The 13,818-nt window shown below is 52.0% G+C and overlaps 2 protein-coding genes across 11 annotated transcripts in view; one reads left to right on the forward strand and one right to left on the reverse strand.

Annotated features, from left to right (window-relative positions):
* ryr1b (ryanodine receptor 1b (skeletal)) overlaps positions 1–1,374 on the reverse strand; it is a 49,218-nt gene extending 47,844 nt beyond the window's left edge. For all 10 annotated transcript variants that reach the window (XM_086165105.1, XM_086165106.1, XM_086165104.1 and 7 more), the window contains exon 1: positions 1,185–1,374. In XM_086165105.1, coding sequence (XP_086021231.1) covers positions 1,185–1,232 — 48 coding nt within the window. In that variant the 5' untranslated portion in view covers positions 1,233–1,374. The remainder of the gene's footprint in view (positions 1–1,184) is intronic.
* Positions 1,375–4,605: 3,231 nt separating this feature from the next.
* rasgrp4 (RAS guanyl releasing protein 4) lies at positions 4,606–13,288 on the forward strand. The gene is made up of 17 exons (XM_086165108.1): positions 4,606–4,799; positions 7,267–7,442; positions 7,797–7,908; positions 8,064–8,126; positions 8,207–8,338; positions 8,437–8,578; positions 9,628–9,801; positions 9,871–9,987; positions 10,062–10,337; positions 10,408–10,488; positions 11,032–11,136; positions 11,278–11,387; positions 11,471–11,621; positions 11,721–11,757; positions 12,020–12,151; positions 12,242–12,375; positions 12,791–13,288. Exons 1-17 carry the CDS (start codon positions 4,783–4,785, stop codon positions 12,899–12,901), a joined length of 2,070 nt encoding a protein of 689 aa, XP_086021234.1. The 5' UTR covers positions 4,606–4,782; the 3' UTR covers positions 12,902–13,288.
* Positions 13,289–13,818: the final 530 nt, after the last annotated feature.

Genomic DNA, 13,818 nt, shown 5'->3' on the forward strand with positions numbered 1-13,818 from the left:
CATTAACAAGTACCACAGCCAGTACAGCAAAGTAATACAGAAACTACTGTCAAGTACTAAATACAGGACTAATAGGTACTACAGACAGCATGAACAAGTACTTCTGCCAGTACCACAGGTACCCCGGACCAACAACCAACTCCAGACAGAAGTAATAGGTTCTATGGGCAGTACAAATGGGTACTAAAGCCAGTACTGACAACTACTACGGCCAGTACTGGCAAGTACTTCAGGCGGTACACAGGACTATGCTCCCCGGGCCCCTCGGTCTATTCCAGGTCCGAGGGGGAAGAAGACCCTGGAAATGAGGTCAGCTGACTCAGAGATCTGGTTTACCCCCCCCCCCCCCCCCGCAGACCTTGGAGAACCTTCTCCCGGTTCCAGTTTCGTCTTCACCCCCCCCCCCCCCACCTCCCCCCCCCACCCAGATCCCTGTTGTTCCTTCTTTTAAAGGGTTCTTCAGACAGAACCCCTCTGGCAGATTGTAGCCTCGTAAGGTAACGCTTTATTTTGTGTGTAGGAGTTGCGGGTTCGACTCCATTGGACTTCAAGCTACTAAAGTGGACAAGTCTCCAACCTGACCCCCCCCAGACCCCAGCTGCCCCCCCACCCCTCCACCCCACGCTGACAGGCTCTACTTTCCTCAGATATAAATAGATAACGATGCTAACAGATGCACTGGACCCAGCCTATCTGTCACTCCACACGCACACATTTTGAACACTCCGGTTGACCCGAACCCGGAGCCCCGGCCGGGCAGCTGGACCCGGGGTCCCACCACGGGGTCCCACCACCCCCCATCCCACCGCCGCCGGAGCCAATTAACGCATTTGCGGATAGCATCTGCCAAAGCGGGTCAGGGCTCATTCAGGGAGGTGCAAAAATAGTCCGCTCTTTGCAGGAGGGGGGGTTTGAGATCCGCAGATGATCCGGGTCAGGAGCCAAAGCCAAGCGGGGAACCAAGTCCCAAGTGGAGAACCAAGTTCTGGGCAAGTTGTGCAAAGGTACTCAGCGGTGCAAAGGTACCCGGTTGTGCAAAGGTACTTGGTGATTTCCCCAGAAACACCTGGGGAAATCACGCATTAAGGAAACACCTGGGGAAATCACGGAGGTCCCCTCTTCCCCTGCACCTCCTGGAGGACAGACAGTTTCCAGGCAAAATAAAGAAGAAAACCAGGACTCACCGTTCGCAGGAACTGGATCTCCTCCTCTCCCTCGCCCCCTTCTGCCATCCTTCACCGGGGCTGATACTCTCGGCTCCTCCGGAGAGACAAACACACAATCCTTTAGCTTTTCCTCTCCTGGGAGCTCCTGATTTTCTCCTCCACCTCCACCTTCTTCTCCTTCTTCTTCTTCTTGTTCACCGCCTCTCGCTCGGAGCTGTGCCGTGTGTGGGTGGACCGCAGGACACCATGAGTGTTGTGAGACTCACCGTGTTGTGAGAGTGAGCGATGGAAGCAGATCCTCCTCCTCCTTCTCCATCTTTCGTCCTCCGACCCAATCAGAAGGTGAGAGGGGCGGAACGCCACCATGTTTGTAGGCGACGCCTCATCTCCATCCTCCTCCTGACCGCCCCGCTGGAGGTGGAGGAGCCGATCGGTGATCGATACATAACCGGGAATGACCGGACGGGTTCCACAGACGAGGTATTAAATTGGTATTTTAGTAAAAAATAACGCCCTCTGTCTGTTTACAGCGGGCACTTCCTGTGTTTGTGGAAATAAGAGGTGCAGGTGGGCGCGGACGATGCTAACGGCTAAAAAAGCCGGGTCTACTTCCGGTTCCGCGTGAACTTTGACCCCCTGGCTCGGTGAGGAAGTGAGGTTTTTTTTTGGCTTGTATTTAGAATAAAATCGATTATTAATGACATTAACTCGCATAAGGACATTCGTTTTGTATGCAATCAATTAATTATAAGAGTAAAGAAGATTAAAGGCCTGTGACAATTTCAGAAATAAGGGGAAAAAAATAATAGTAATTAATGAATTAAAATAATCTAAGAAATAACAATTAATAAATGAAAAATGGCAAGGGGAATACAATCTGTATTTAACTCAGTAGATCTAAAGGAATCTGTCATAAAACTGTAGATTTTTGGATTTTTCCGTAAGTTTTAAAGATTTTTTATATAATTCGAAAAGGAAGTGAGGGTTCTGAGTGACAGCCAACCGCTAACTAACCACATCAACGGAGTCCCCTCATTGGTCAGGAGCCTGGGAGTGGGCGGGGTCTGGTGGCTACATGAAACTACAAAGTATTCTGGGACTTGTAGTACTTCAAGTTTCTTTTCGATATTGAAAATCACAAATTGAACAGACATCACTGTCTATCAATCAATCAATCAATCAATCAACGCCATTTTTCCCACGCTGGAACTCCCAGGTATTATACGGTGCCGACGCAGACAGCCGCAGCTCTACGGGCAGTGCGACACACACACACACACACACACACACACACACACACACACACACACACACACACACACACACGCAGACACACACAGTCAGTGGCGCTCTTTGGGAAAGATGGGAAAGATTTAGCGTGTATAAGCATTTACATAACTTGCATGTGTGATCGATAATCGGTGATTGTCATCGATCCGTTTCCGATCGTGAAATCGCAAGAAGGGAGAGGCTGTCGGGTCGTTGCGTCCTCACGCCGGAAGGTGGCGCCGTTGCGCCGCGGCGTGGAACAGAGGATGCGTTCGGTGACCACGGGGAGCAATTTAATTAAATCAGGTGAAATCAAAATGAAATTAAACGAAGTGAAATTAAAATAAATGAAATCAGATCAAAATTGAAGGAAATTGAATGAAAATTGGATCAAGTGAAATAAAAAATGTAATCAAATGAAGTGAAATCAGAATAAATGAAATTGAAATTAAAATTAATTTAAGTGAAATCAAAATAAATCAAATCAAAATCAATTTAAGTGAAATCTAAATAAATGGAATCAAATCAAAATTGAATGAAGTGAAATCAAAATAAATGAAATCAAATCAAAATTGGTTTAAGTGAAATAAAAAAATGAAATCAAATGAAGTGAAATCAAAATAAATGAAATTGAAATTAAAATTGATTTAAGTGAAATCAAAATAAATGAAATCAAATTAAGTGAAATCGGAATGAATGAAATGATATCAAAATGGAATTAAGTGAAATATAATGATGTCAGGTGAATGGGAATAAGTTAAATATAATGAAAGTGAAGTTCACCAACTGAAACAAAAAAAGACTGAATTGAATCAAAAGGATTAAGTGAAGTAACATTTTTTGAAAAAAATAAAGTTGAATTCAATATAATTGAATTAAAGAAAATTAAATTGTGTTGTATCAAATTAGATGAAGTCACACACAGTCAGATGAAAAGAAAAGAAATGAAAAAAAAAATCAGAGATGAAAACCTTAAATTAAGTTTAATGATGTAAAAACGAATCCTTAAGAAAACAAATTGAACTGAATAAAATAAAAAATCGGTTCAATTATTAAATGACAGAAAACGAATTAAAAATCAAGTGAAGTTAAACTAAATCAAATCGCATCGAATAAATTGAGTCAAATTAAAAAAGAACTAAGCGTCTTAGAACGGAAGTAGTTAAAGTTCAGCTTCCGCTTTCACTGGGATTTTCAAAATAAAAGCTTCAACTTGACTAAATAGATTGATTGATGGATTGATGGATGGATTGATTGATTGATTGATTGATCTCCAAATGCAAAAATGTCCCCATACACCGGAAGTGGCTGCAAACATCATTTGTCACCCGTGTCTCGTCACCTCTCCACGCACACTTTGCATTCAGGGGGCGTCAAAATCCTGCACCCCACTCAACACACACACACACACACACACACACACACACACACACACACACACACACACACACACACACGCTTCCTGCAGCCTCTGCACAGTTGAATGTCCCTTCCCCGGCCGTGCGTGGAAACAAGGATGCCTTTCACGCCCCCCACCCCCACGCACGCCCCCCACGCGCAGCTGCAGCGCATTGACGGCCCGGACACACTGCCCCCTTGTGTGAACACTGGCAGCCCTGAGGAGCCCGGAGTGGGGTCGGGTGTGGGTGTGTGTGTGTGGGGGGGGGGGGGTTTCCACAGGTGAGTGCCGGAAAAGGTCGGGTGACATCACGGCTCCGACCTTTTCCACGCGCCGTGAAAAGCCGTCTCTAAAGCACGCGAGTGTGACTTCCGGTCGATGGCCCGGCAGATCAGCCGTCACAACGCTTCAGCTGTCTCACACTCCTGTCTCACTTGCGAGCCCCTCCCCTCCTCTCACACACACACACACACACACACACACACACACTCACTTACACACACACACACACACACACACTTTTTGCACACGCACATCGAAACTGTTGCAAGTTCCCCTGTGTGCGCGCTGCAGTTCCTCCTCCACCGGCCGCGCTGACGCGCCGACGCCGAGCGTCCCGGTCCCGGTGCCGGTTCCGGTCCCGAGTCCCGCGCTCGGGTTGGAGGCGGGACACGCGCGCACGGATTCCGGTAGGTGGGGAACACCCCCCCACATACACACACACACACACGCACACGGACACACGCTGCAAACACCAACACCAGGAACCCCATCAGCCCGGAGGAAGAGGAGGAGGAAGAAGAAGAGGAAGAAGAAGAGGAGGAGGAGGAGTGCGGGGAAGAGGGAGGAGTGCGGGGAAGAAGGAGGAGTGCGGGGGTCACGCATGGAGCCGTAGGACGCGCACGGACGGCCGCGCGGAGGAGCGCAGCCGCGGACGCGAGCACGGCGATGAACAAGGCCAAGAGGTAAGGACGCAGAGCGAGGGGACACACACACACTTTTAAAAGTGTGTGTGTGTCCTGTGGGTGTGTGTGTGTGCGTGGGTGGATGTGCAACAAGTTCAAGTGTGTGTGTGTGTGTGTGTGTGTGTGTGTGTGTGTGTTTGCAGCAGATACGTGTGAAGCCTTGACGTTGTGGGAGATGCAAGTGTGGTTTTTTGTGCAAAATCTCTCAGAGAGTTGAGGAGAAACCAAGGTGTGTGTGTGTGTGTGTGTGTGTGTGTGTGTTCCGCCTGTTGACTCCACTGTCGTGCAAAGGTAGGCGGCCTTGAAATGCAAAGTCACAAACACACACACCCCCACTCAAACTTGTTGCACAGACACACACACACAGACACACACACACACACGCAGTCACAGCTAATTTGTCTCACCTGCATAGCAGTATACCAAACACACACACACACACACACATATATAAACAAGTGCCCTTACAGTGTATGTGTGTGTGTGTGTGTGTGTGTGTGCACGCACGCAATCTGATGCAGTTGTCCATGTACCTGCCAGACTCACCTGTCAGTTCTGTTCACACACTCTTACACACTCTTACACACACACATACACAGACACTATAAGTGTGAGTTGCCTTGTTGTACCAGTGTGTGTGTGTGTGTGTGTGTGTGTGTGTGTGTGTCAAGTGTGTGTGCTTATCAGATCAGCCCTGAGCGTTGCCGTGCGGGTTTTTAAGGTGGCCTGAGGAGATGCTATGAAGGTGGACTGTGACCTCCAAAGCAGAGGTCGTGACCTGGGGGGGGGGGGGGGATCATCCACGGATCAATGTATTGATCGGCAATTCGTGGCGCCACATATGTATGTGTGTGTGTGTGTGTGTGTGTGTGTGAATGGATAAAAGGCTCCTTGCAGTGGATGCTTCCCCCTTCCAGCAGGAGCGGGAGGGGGAGTGTGTGTGTGTGTGTGTGTGTGTGTGTGTGTGTGTGTGTGTGGGGGACAAGAAGGCATTTTGTGGGAAGGGAGGGGGGGGGATACACACAATCAGGGCCTTCAAAGGGCTTCAATTAATCAATTAAGGGAAGAAAGAGAGGAATTTGCATTTCCCCCCGCCAGTGTGAGGGCAGGGGGTGCAGAAGGGGGTGCAAAGAGGTCTGCAGGCCTCGGGGGGGAAACCAAGAGAAGCTTCTGGTCTTTGCGTCAAACAGAGGTGTGTGTGTGTGTGTGTGTGTGTGATGAAACGGTCCGGTGGAGATGAACTTCTCTGGAAACAGTCACAACAGCTTTATGACAGACTCAGACTGTCGTCAAACATCTCAGGAGCAGCAGGAGCTCCTAAATCCCTTTTTTTTTTCGTCCGTTTCACTCATGAAAACATAGCGATTAGCCGCTAACGCGCTTGTTAGCATTAGCAGAGCGCGGCTAGCCGGCGCCAGTAGTTTTGTGGATATGAAACCTGTTGGGAGGTGGTTCACCACAACCACACCCACCACACCCTCCTGCCCCCCCAAAAGTGAGACGCCCCCCCAAACATCTGAAACGCTAATGGCGTGGAGTCGCCACAAGCACCTGAAGAGATATGCCTCACACACACACACACACACACACACACACACACACACACACACACACACAGAGTCCGAGATGGGCTGGTTTCAGGGAAGAAGCTTCTGGATCACACACTTGATGTGTGAAACCAGGAGTGTTGGGTAACTCATGTATGTGTGTGTGTGTGTGTGTGTGTGTGTGTGTGTGTGCGTGATCGGGCTGGTCTGTTGAGCCACAAGTGCTAGTGTGCGCTCACAGAAGGGGATGTAGGTCGGGTCATTCGGGGAACTCGTCACCAGTTTCTCTGAACTCACGCCGTTTCCTGGCAGTGACAAAACATCGGCCTTGGCGGCGCCGGCTTCCTCCGCACGCCGGCGGCGAAGGCCGGGTCTGGACGCCGGACCGGCCCCGTGTTCTCCACGGGTGGAGCTGGAGCCGCGGGAGACGGCGTGACCCTTTTTCCAAATAAGAACATAACAACACGGTTATTACAACATCAAAAAAAGAGGGGAAATAAGTAAAATACGTGAGGGGGTCAAAGGTCACAGCAGAAGAGCGGGACGGGTTGGGGTTTGCAGGTGTTTGGATCGTTTCGGAAAAAAAAACAAAATCGCACCGATGCGGGGTTTAATTATTTTGCATTCTGGTCTCCATGACAACCAGGCTTTTTTTCTCAATTTTTAGTTTAATAAAGTTTTTATCAACAAATTAAAAAAAAACAGTTAGAGAACGTCAAACATGTGACGTCACAGGGGGGCAGATGATTGACAGGTCCGAGAGAAAAATCGAAAAATCATGTCGGAACTCGCGTTTGCTTTCAGGGTAAAAACACCAGCGTTTTTATCAGATGGGCTGTGTTTCCTGAGATGCCTGAACACACACACACACACACACACACACACACAGATACATCCGTCACTGCTCTTCTGTCTCTCAGGAAGTCCAACCCTGACGGCAGTGGCGTGCTGCGGAGCAGGAAGCTGGTACAGCGCCGCAGGAACACATGCCCCAGCCCGCAGGACATCAGCCGGGCCCTGCTGGGCCCAGGCTCCGCCCCCGCCATCGGCGCCGCCAGCCTGGACGAGCTCATCCAGCGCTGCCTGAACTGCTTCGGTCAGTCCCAAAGCCGTCGGCGTCTCGTACAATCGGGTTTTGTGGCGCCGCTCATTTAATCTCCCTGTCCCTGTTGGTCGTGGCCGTTCCTGGTCCTGGTTTGGAAAGATATCCGCCTCCTCGGGCTGCACGGGGAAGCTAAGCTAAGCTAACACCCGTGTGATAGTTTTGGGTGTAGTTCCGGCGCCGGCCTCTAGGGGGCAGCTTCACATCTCGAAAACAAACACTGGCTGATCTCGCCGATTGAAATGGACCTAAACCACCCTCCTTGCCGCTAAGCTGTTGTTGTTGTTGTTGTTGTTGTTGTTGTTGTTGTGTTGCCATGACAACCCTCTTCCCCCCCCCCTTGTGCAGATCTGGAGGGGAGGCCGTCCAGCCCGCGGGCGTCGCAGACGGTCCGCATGACGCTGATGATGCACACCTGGGTCGTACCATCTCAGACGTTCCTGCAGAAACTCCTCACCCTATATCCTCCGCCCCTCCGGTCACATGACCGCGGCTATTAATCAGATCAGGGAACAAGCGACGGCTTTGTTTCGGCCTCTCGCTGCCAAAGCTGATTTGAATATTTACCACGCGGTGTTTTTGGAGTGACGTTTCGACCCTTGACTCTTCCTCCACCTACAAGGACTGTCCGGCGGAGAGGAGAGGCCTGAGGAGGGCGCAGGTCCGCCACCTGGTCAGGTGAGTCCACCGACAGCCTCCTCGGAAAAAACAAAACATCTCGTCGACGTCGGCTAACGCGCGTCCGCTTCGCCGCCAAGGCACTGGATCAGCCAGTTCCCGGCGGTGTTCGAGGCCGACCCCCTCCTGGAGCAGACCATGGGGGACCTGTGGACGCTGGTCCGCTCCGAAGGCGAGGAGACCCACTCGCAGCTCGTCGACACCTCCTGCCTGTGAGGAAACCAGCCGTACATCTGTGAGATGAACCGATATGTAATCTATAAGTGATCGGCATGTGTGTGTGTGTGTGTGTGTGTGTGTGGGGTTTAAGGAGCCCGCACGTCGGCGTATCCCAGGCGCCGTCGCCGTCGGTGAAGAAAAGGAAGGTGTCACTGATCTTCGACCACATGGAGCCCGACGAGATGGCGGAGCATCTCAGCTACCTGGAGTTCAAGAACTTCTGCAACGTCTCGGTGAGCTCCCGCCCCCTTCTGCTTTCTGTGTTTTCCCCCGCTGTCGCAAGCCGCCGCCGTGACTCGACCACGAAACCCGCGGCCGATCAGGAAGGAAGTTGGTGACGCCAATGGTCTTTTTTGTTTTCTCCCATCCTCCTGAAAAACATCAGGGCGCCGACAAGGGGGTGGATCGGTTGGGTTGCCAGATCAGATAAAACAAACTCACGGTAACTAGCTGAGAACTTTTTAGCTTTAGCATTCTATTAGCGTAAGTTTGACTTACAAGCGTATTCGCGGATGCAAACGGCGCCCAGATCGGAGCGAGCCTCATCCATGTAGAGGCCTGTTGTCTCTGAAGAAGAAGAAGAAGAAGAAGAAGAAGAAGAAGAAGACCTTGAATGTCACATTCAGTTTCTCCTCGAGCACAATATTAGCGACATTTCAGCGTTATACTCATCACGGCAGCTAACAAGCAGTGAGAAGGTGGCGTTTATTTTCAGTGCGACGCGCCGCCGCTACGAGAAAATCATGGAAAATCACAAGAGAAGGACGACCCGTCCGTGGAAAGACGGTGAAGTCGATCTCTGTGAGAAGGTGGGAGATGGACGGCATGAAGCTAATTCAACTGTTAGCAACACATTGTAGCATTGAAGCTAGATCTTCAAGGTAAATTCTTCTGAACGCCACAGGAGGTCTTTCCTACCTGAGGCTACCAGACTTTTTGATTCCTCTTCCTTCAGCCGAAGGGAATCTTCAAATCTTAGTACTTTTTTAAGACCTTAAAACACTTGATAGCTTTAACTTTGACACTTTATATTTCATTGTATTTCTTATCTCCCTCCTTCCTACTATTATCGTTATGTTTTGCTTGAAACTCCGGCACAACAATTTCCTTCGGGATAAATAAAGTTGTTCTTATCTTATCTTAAATTAGCTTCATAAAAGCTGCGACAGGGCAGATTTTAATTCGACAACCGAGCACGTCGAGTTCCGAGCTTTTCGACGTCCCTGAACGCACCGCCGGTCCAAAGCTCCCTTAAACATCGGTAAAAACGCCGCTGTCTCAGTTCCTAGACTACCGCAGCTACGTGGTGCGGGGCTCGGTGCGGGACAACCCGGCGTTGGAGCGCTCCGTCATGATGTGCAACGGCGTGTCGCAGTGGGTGCAGCTGATGATCCTGAGCAGACACACCGCCCAGCAGAGGGCGCAGGTCTTCACCAAGTTCATCCACGTGGCTCAGGTACGCCGAGATCCTTCCGCGCTTCGCCCTCCGCCGCTCGCTCTGATCGGTTTGTTTTTTCCCATCCAGAAACTGCGAGCTCTGCAGAACTTTAACACCCTGATGGCGGTGACGGGCGGCCTCTGCCACAGCTCCATCTCCCGCCTGAAGGACACCTCCAGCCTCCTGCCTCCCGACGTCACCAAGGTATTTCCTCAGCCGCGGATCCATCGACAGGATCCACCGCCCGACGCTGACGGTTCCCCGGCGTTCCCCGCCAGGCGCTGGGCGAGATGACGGAGCTGCTCTCCTTGCGCTGCAACTACGGAAACTACCGGCGCGTTTACGGCGAGTGCAGCGGCTTCAAGGTGCCCATCCTGGGCGTCCACCTGAAGGACCTGATCTCGCTGAACGAGGCGCTGCCGGACTACCTGGACGGGGAGAAGATCAACCTCAGCAAGCTGCAGCACCTGTACAGCAACATCAACGAGCTGCTGGCCGTCCACAGCTGCACGCCGCCCTTCGAGACCAACAAGGACCTCCTGCACCTGCTCACGGTACGAGATGAAGACTCCTCGCTGAAAGAGAAGAAGAAGGTTTCACGTGTGTCTTCTCTCAATGCCGCAGCTCTCCTTAGATCTTTACTACACCGAGGACGAGATCTACGAGCTGTCCTACACTAAGGAGCCCAAGAACCCCAAGATCCAGGTGGGTGGAGAGGGTGGGCGCTAGTTAGCATGTGCTAGCAGGGCTACGTTAGCATCGTTACCTCCAGCTGAGGGGCAGCTCCGTCTCCACTCTGCATCGCACTTTTCCCCGCAGAGGCGAGAATTTCTGCGTTGGTACGGGCGACACGGGGAAGCGCCCAACTTCCTTTGAGTGACACGTGTGCGTGTGTGTGTGTGTGTGTGTGTGTGTGTGTGTTAAACGTACATGCGTGTTGATATTAATGTGTTACTGCTCAGAAGAGCTGCGCTGTGATGCGGTGGTTCTGGAACGCTTCGCTCTGGGTGTTTTTCGGAGAACGTGACACCTGCGAACAGCCACACACACACACACACACACACACACACACACACACACACACACACACACAGAAAGAAGAGCTTTTCATGGGCCACATCAAAGCTGTGTACGTTGGAGTGTGTGATGTGGTGAGTGTGTTTTCTTCTTCTCATGCGCCTGCCCCTCCCCTCTCTGAATCTGTGTGTGTGTGTGTGATTGTGTGTGTGTGTGTGTGTGTGTGTGCAGCCCGTGGCCCCGGTCAAACCCCCGGTGGTGGCGGAGTGGGGCTCCGGCGTGACCCCTCGGCTCGACCCCGACACTATCTCCCGCCACGTCAAGCAGATGGTGGACGTAAGTTCCCGGCCTTCCTCGGTTCTTCTCCCTCCATCGTGATCTTCTAATGGCTTCCAAACATCTGCCTCCGACCGAGATCCGGTTTTACTTCCTGTTTCTGAACGAATGGCTTCCCTCTGTCGACGGCGCCCCCCGCAGTCCATCATGAAGAACTACGACCACAGCCAGGAGGGCTACATCTCGCTGGAGGACTTTGAGAAGATCGCGGCCAACTTTCCCTTCTCCTTCTGCACGCATGAAACCGACAGGTAAAGGAAGCGTCCTGGGGCGCCGTTCGGAGGCGACCTCGGCGTTCCTCTGACCGCGGACCTCCTCCTCCTCCTCCTCCCAGGCAGGGGCAGATCAGCCGTGAGGAGATCACCTCCTACTTCATGAGGGGCATGTCCATCTGCGCCAAGCTAGGCTACAACTTCAGCGACGGCCACAGCTTCCAGGAGACCACCTACAAAAGACCCACCTTCTGCGACACCTGTGGAGGCTTCGTGAGTTCTCGCCGCCGCCGCCCTCTCTCCGTTTGGCTCCGCCCCCCCCAGTCGCCATGGTGACGATCACACGTTCTCCCCTGTGTGTCCCTCTCGCAGCTGTGGGGCGTCATCAAGCAGGGATACCACTGCAAAGGTGAGTCTGATGTCCGAGCCAGCTAGCATGTTTTTAGCATGTTTGCTATCGAGGTGAAAAACTCTGGCTGCTTAGCAACCGCGAGAACCTCCATGAGCACATGGGCGGCACAATGGAATCCAAATCCCGATTGTTGATTGTTGAGGGTTGCCGCAGCAACCGTAGGAGGTGACCGTCTCGCTCCAGAGATGACGGCGGCCGCCGGTTTGTAACCTACGACCCGCGACCTTTAACCCCCCGCCGTTCTCCTGCCGCCTCCCAGACTGCGGCGTCAACTGCCACAGACACTGCCGGAAGCTGGTGGGGATGGAGTGCCAGAAGAAGCACCGGACGACGGCGGGATCCTGCCCGTGCACGCCGGGCCCGGAGTCCAGAACCAAGGGAAGCAGTTTGAGTACGTCCCGCCGCCGCCGCCGCCGCCGCCGCCGCCGCCGCTCACACGGACCAGACGGAGCGTTGACGCCGTATCCTTCTCCGTCTGCAGGCTCGGAGGAGGAGGCCTTCACCTTCCCGCAGAACGAGGCCACGCCCCCTCGCCGCCATGACAGGAGGGAGCCGGCGCTGTGGGACAACTCCACCCAGACCGACCCCGGGGTCTGGACCCCCGACAGGCACTCGGTGAGACGTCCATCTAAACGGGGTTCTCCGGCCAGGGTTTTCTCCATGTTCTCTGTGACCTCCTGCCCGAGCTCTCGTCCTTTGCTTCTGCCTTGGTTTTCTCGATGAGCTCCAGCCAGGGTCCTCCTCCTGCTCAACTTATGGAGAATATGGTTTTCTCCATGTTCTCCATCTTCAGTCCAAAACCAGAGGTTCACTGAAGGCTCTGAAGGTGTGAATGGTTGGGTGATTGACAGCTGACCCATCTGGGTTTAGCCCCGCCTCCTGCTTCCCAGCGTGAGCTGTGATTGGCTCCCTGCATTGAGTTAACAACCAAAGAGCTGAAGTTCTCCTCCCGTCGTTGATATTTTTAACCGGCGATGAGGAGAACATCTAACATATCTCCAGGTGTTGAGATGTTCCGTGTGACCTGCAGGTGGTGTCTGTGGCCCAGAGGAGTCGCGGCTGCTCCATGCCCGTCTCCTTCCTGCAGGAGAAGCTGGAGGAGCTCCACCTGTGCAAAGACAAGAGCAGGGAGCCGGATTGACCTCTGACCTCCCGGCTCGCCACCCGCCACCCCACGCCCACAGGAGGCGCCTCGTTTCCCGACGGACGCCGTGTGAGGACCTCCTCCTCGTGGACCTCCTCTTCACGGACCTTCTCCACCGGGTCTCCTGCGTCTTGTCAGACTCGTCCTTTAGTTTCGTACGTCCAGTTGTAATTTATAAACTTTGTTTGTTTGTCGCCGTGACGACGGCACACTGACGGGAGGGGGGTTCCTGTTTTAGGTGTAACACACTCGTCACACTCATGAGAAACACACACATCAATCAGTGCACACACACTGATCTGGTGTAACGTTTTGGTCTGAAGATACACACACACACACACACACACACACACACACACACACACACACACACACACGTTAGATCCATGCATGTACTCTGGAGGTTGTATTATGAAGTACAACGTGTACTCTGGTGGATGTATTATAAGATACAACGTGTACTCTGGGGGCAGTATTTGAAAGTACCATGTGTACTCTCAAGGCTGTATTATGAAGTACAACATGTGCTCTGGCAGTTGTATTTGAAAGTACAACATGTACTCGGGTGGCCATATTATAAGGTACAACATGTACTCTGGGGGCAGTATTTGCAAATACATCATGTACTCTGGAAGCTGTATCATGAAGTATAACATGTAACCTGGTGGTTGTATTTGAAAGTACAACATGTACTCTGGAAGCTGTATCATGAAGTACAACATGTATTCAGGGGGCAGTATTTGAAAGTACAACATGTACTCTGGTGCCTATATTACAAGGTACAGCACCTACTCTGGCAGCAGTATTTGGAAGTACCACACCTTCTCTTGCGGCCATTTTTGGAAGTACCCCGTGTACTTTTCCGGCTAGAATCCCGCACCCGGAGGCCGGAGCTTCCCTCCTGCGCCTGGAGC

The sequence above is a fragment of the Fistularia commersonii genome, chromosome 18, assembly GCF_037954325.1.
Source record: "Fistularia commersonii isolate RoL2024-O1a breed Wild chromosome 18, RoL_Fcom_v1.0, whole genome shotgun sequence".
NCBI lineage: Eukaryota > Metazoa > Chordata > Actinopteri > Syngnathiformes > Fistulariidae > Fistularia > Fistularia commersonii.

What these genes read in the sequence shown, in the direction of transcription:
- rasgrp4 (XM_086165108.1), top strand. An exon ending in AGTTCATCCACGTGGCTCAG is followed by an intron (nt 9,802 to 9,870) that starts GTACGCCGAGAT and finishes TTTCCCATCCAG; the next exon opens with AAACTGCGAGCTCTGCAGAA. An exon ending in CCAAGAACCCCAAGATCCAG is followed by an intron (nt 10,489 to 11,031) that starts GTGGGTGGAGAG and finishes GTGTGTGTGCAG; the next exon opens with CCCGTGGCCCCGGTCAAACC.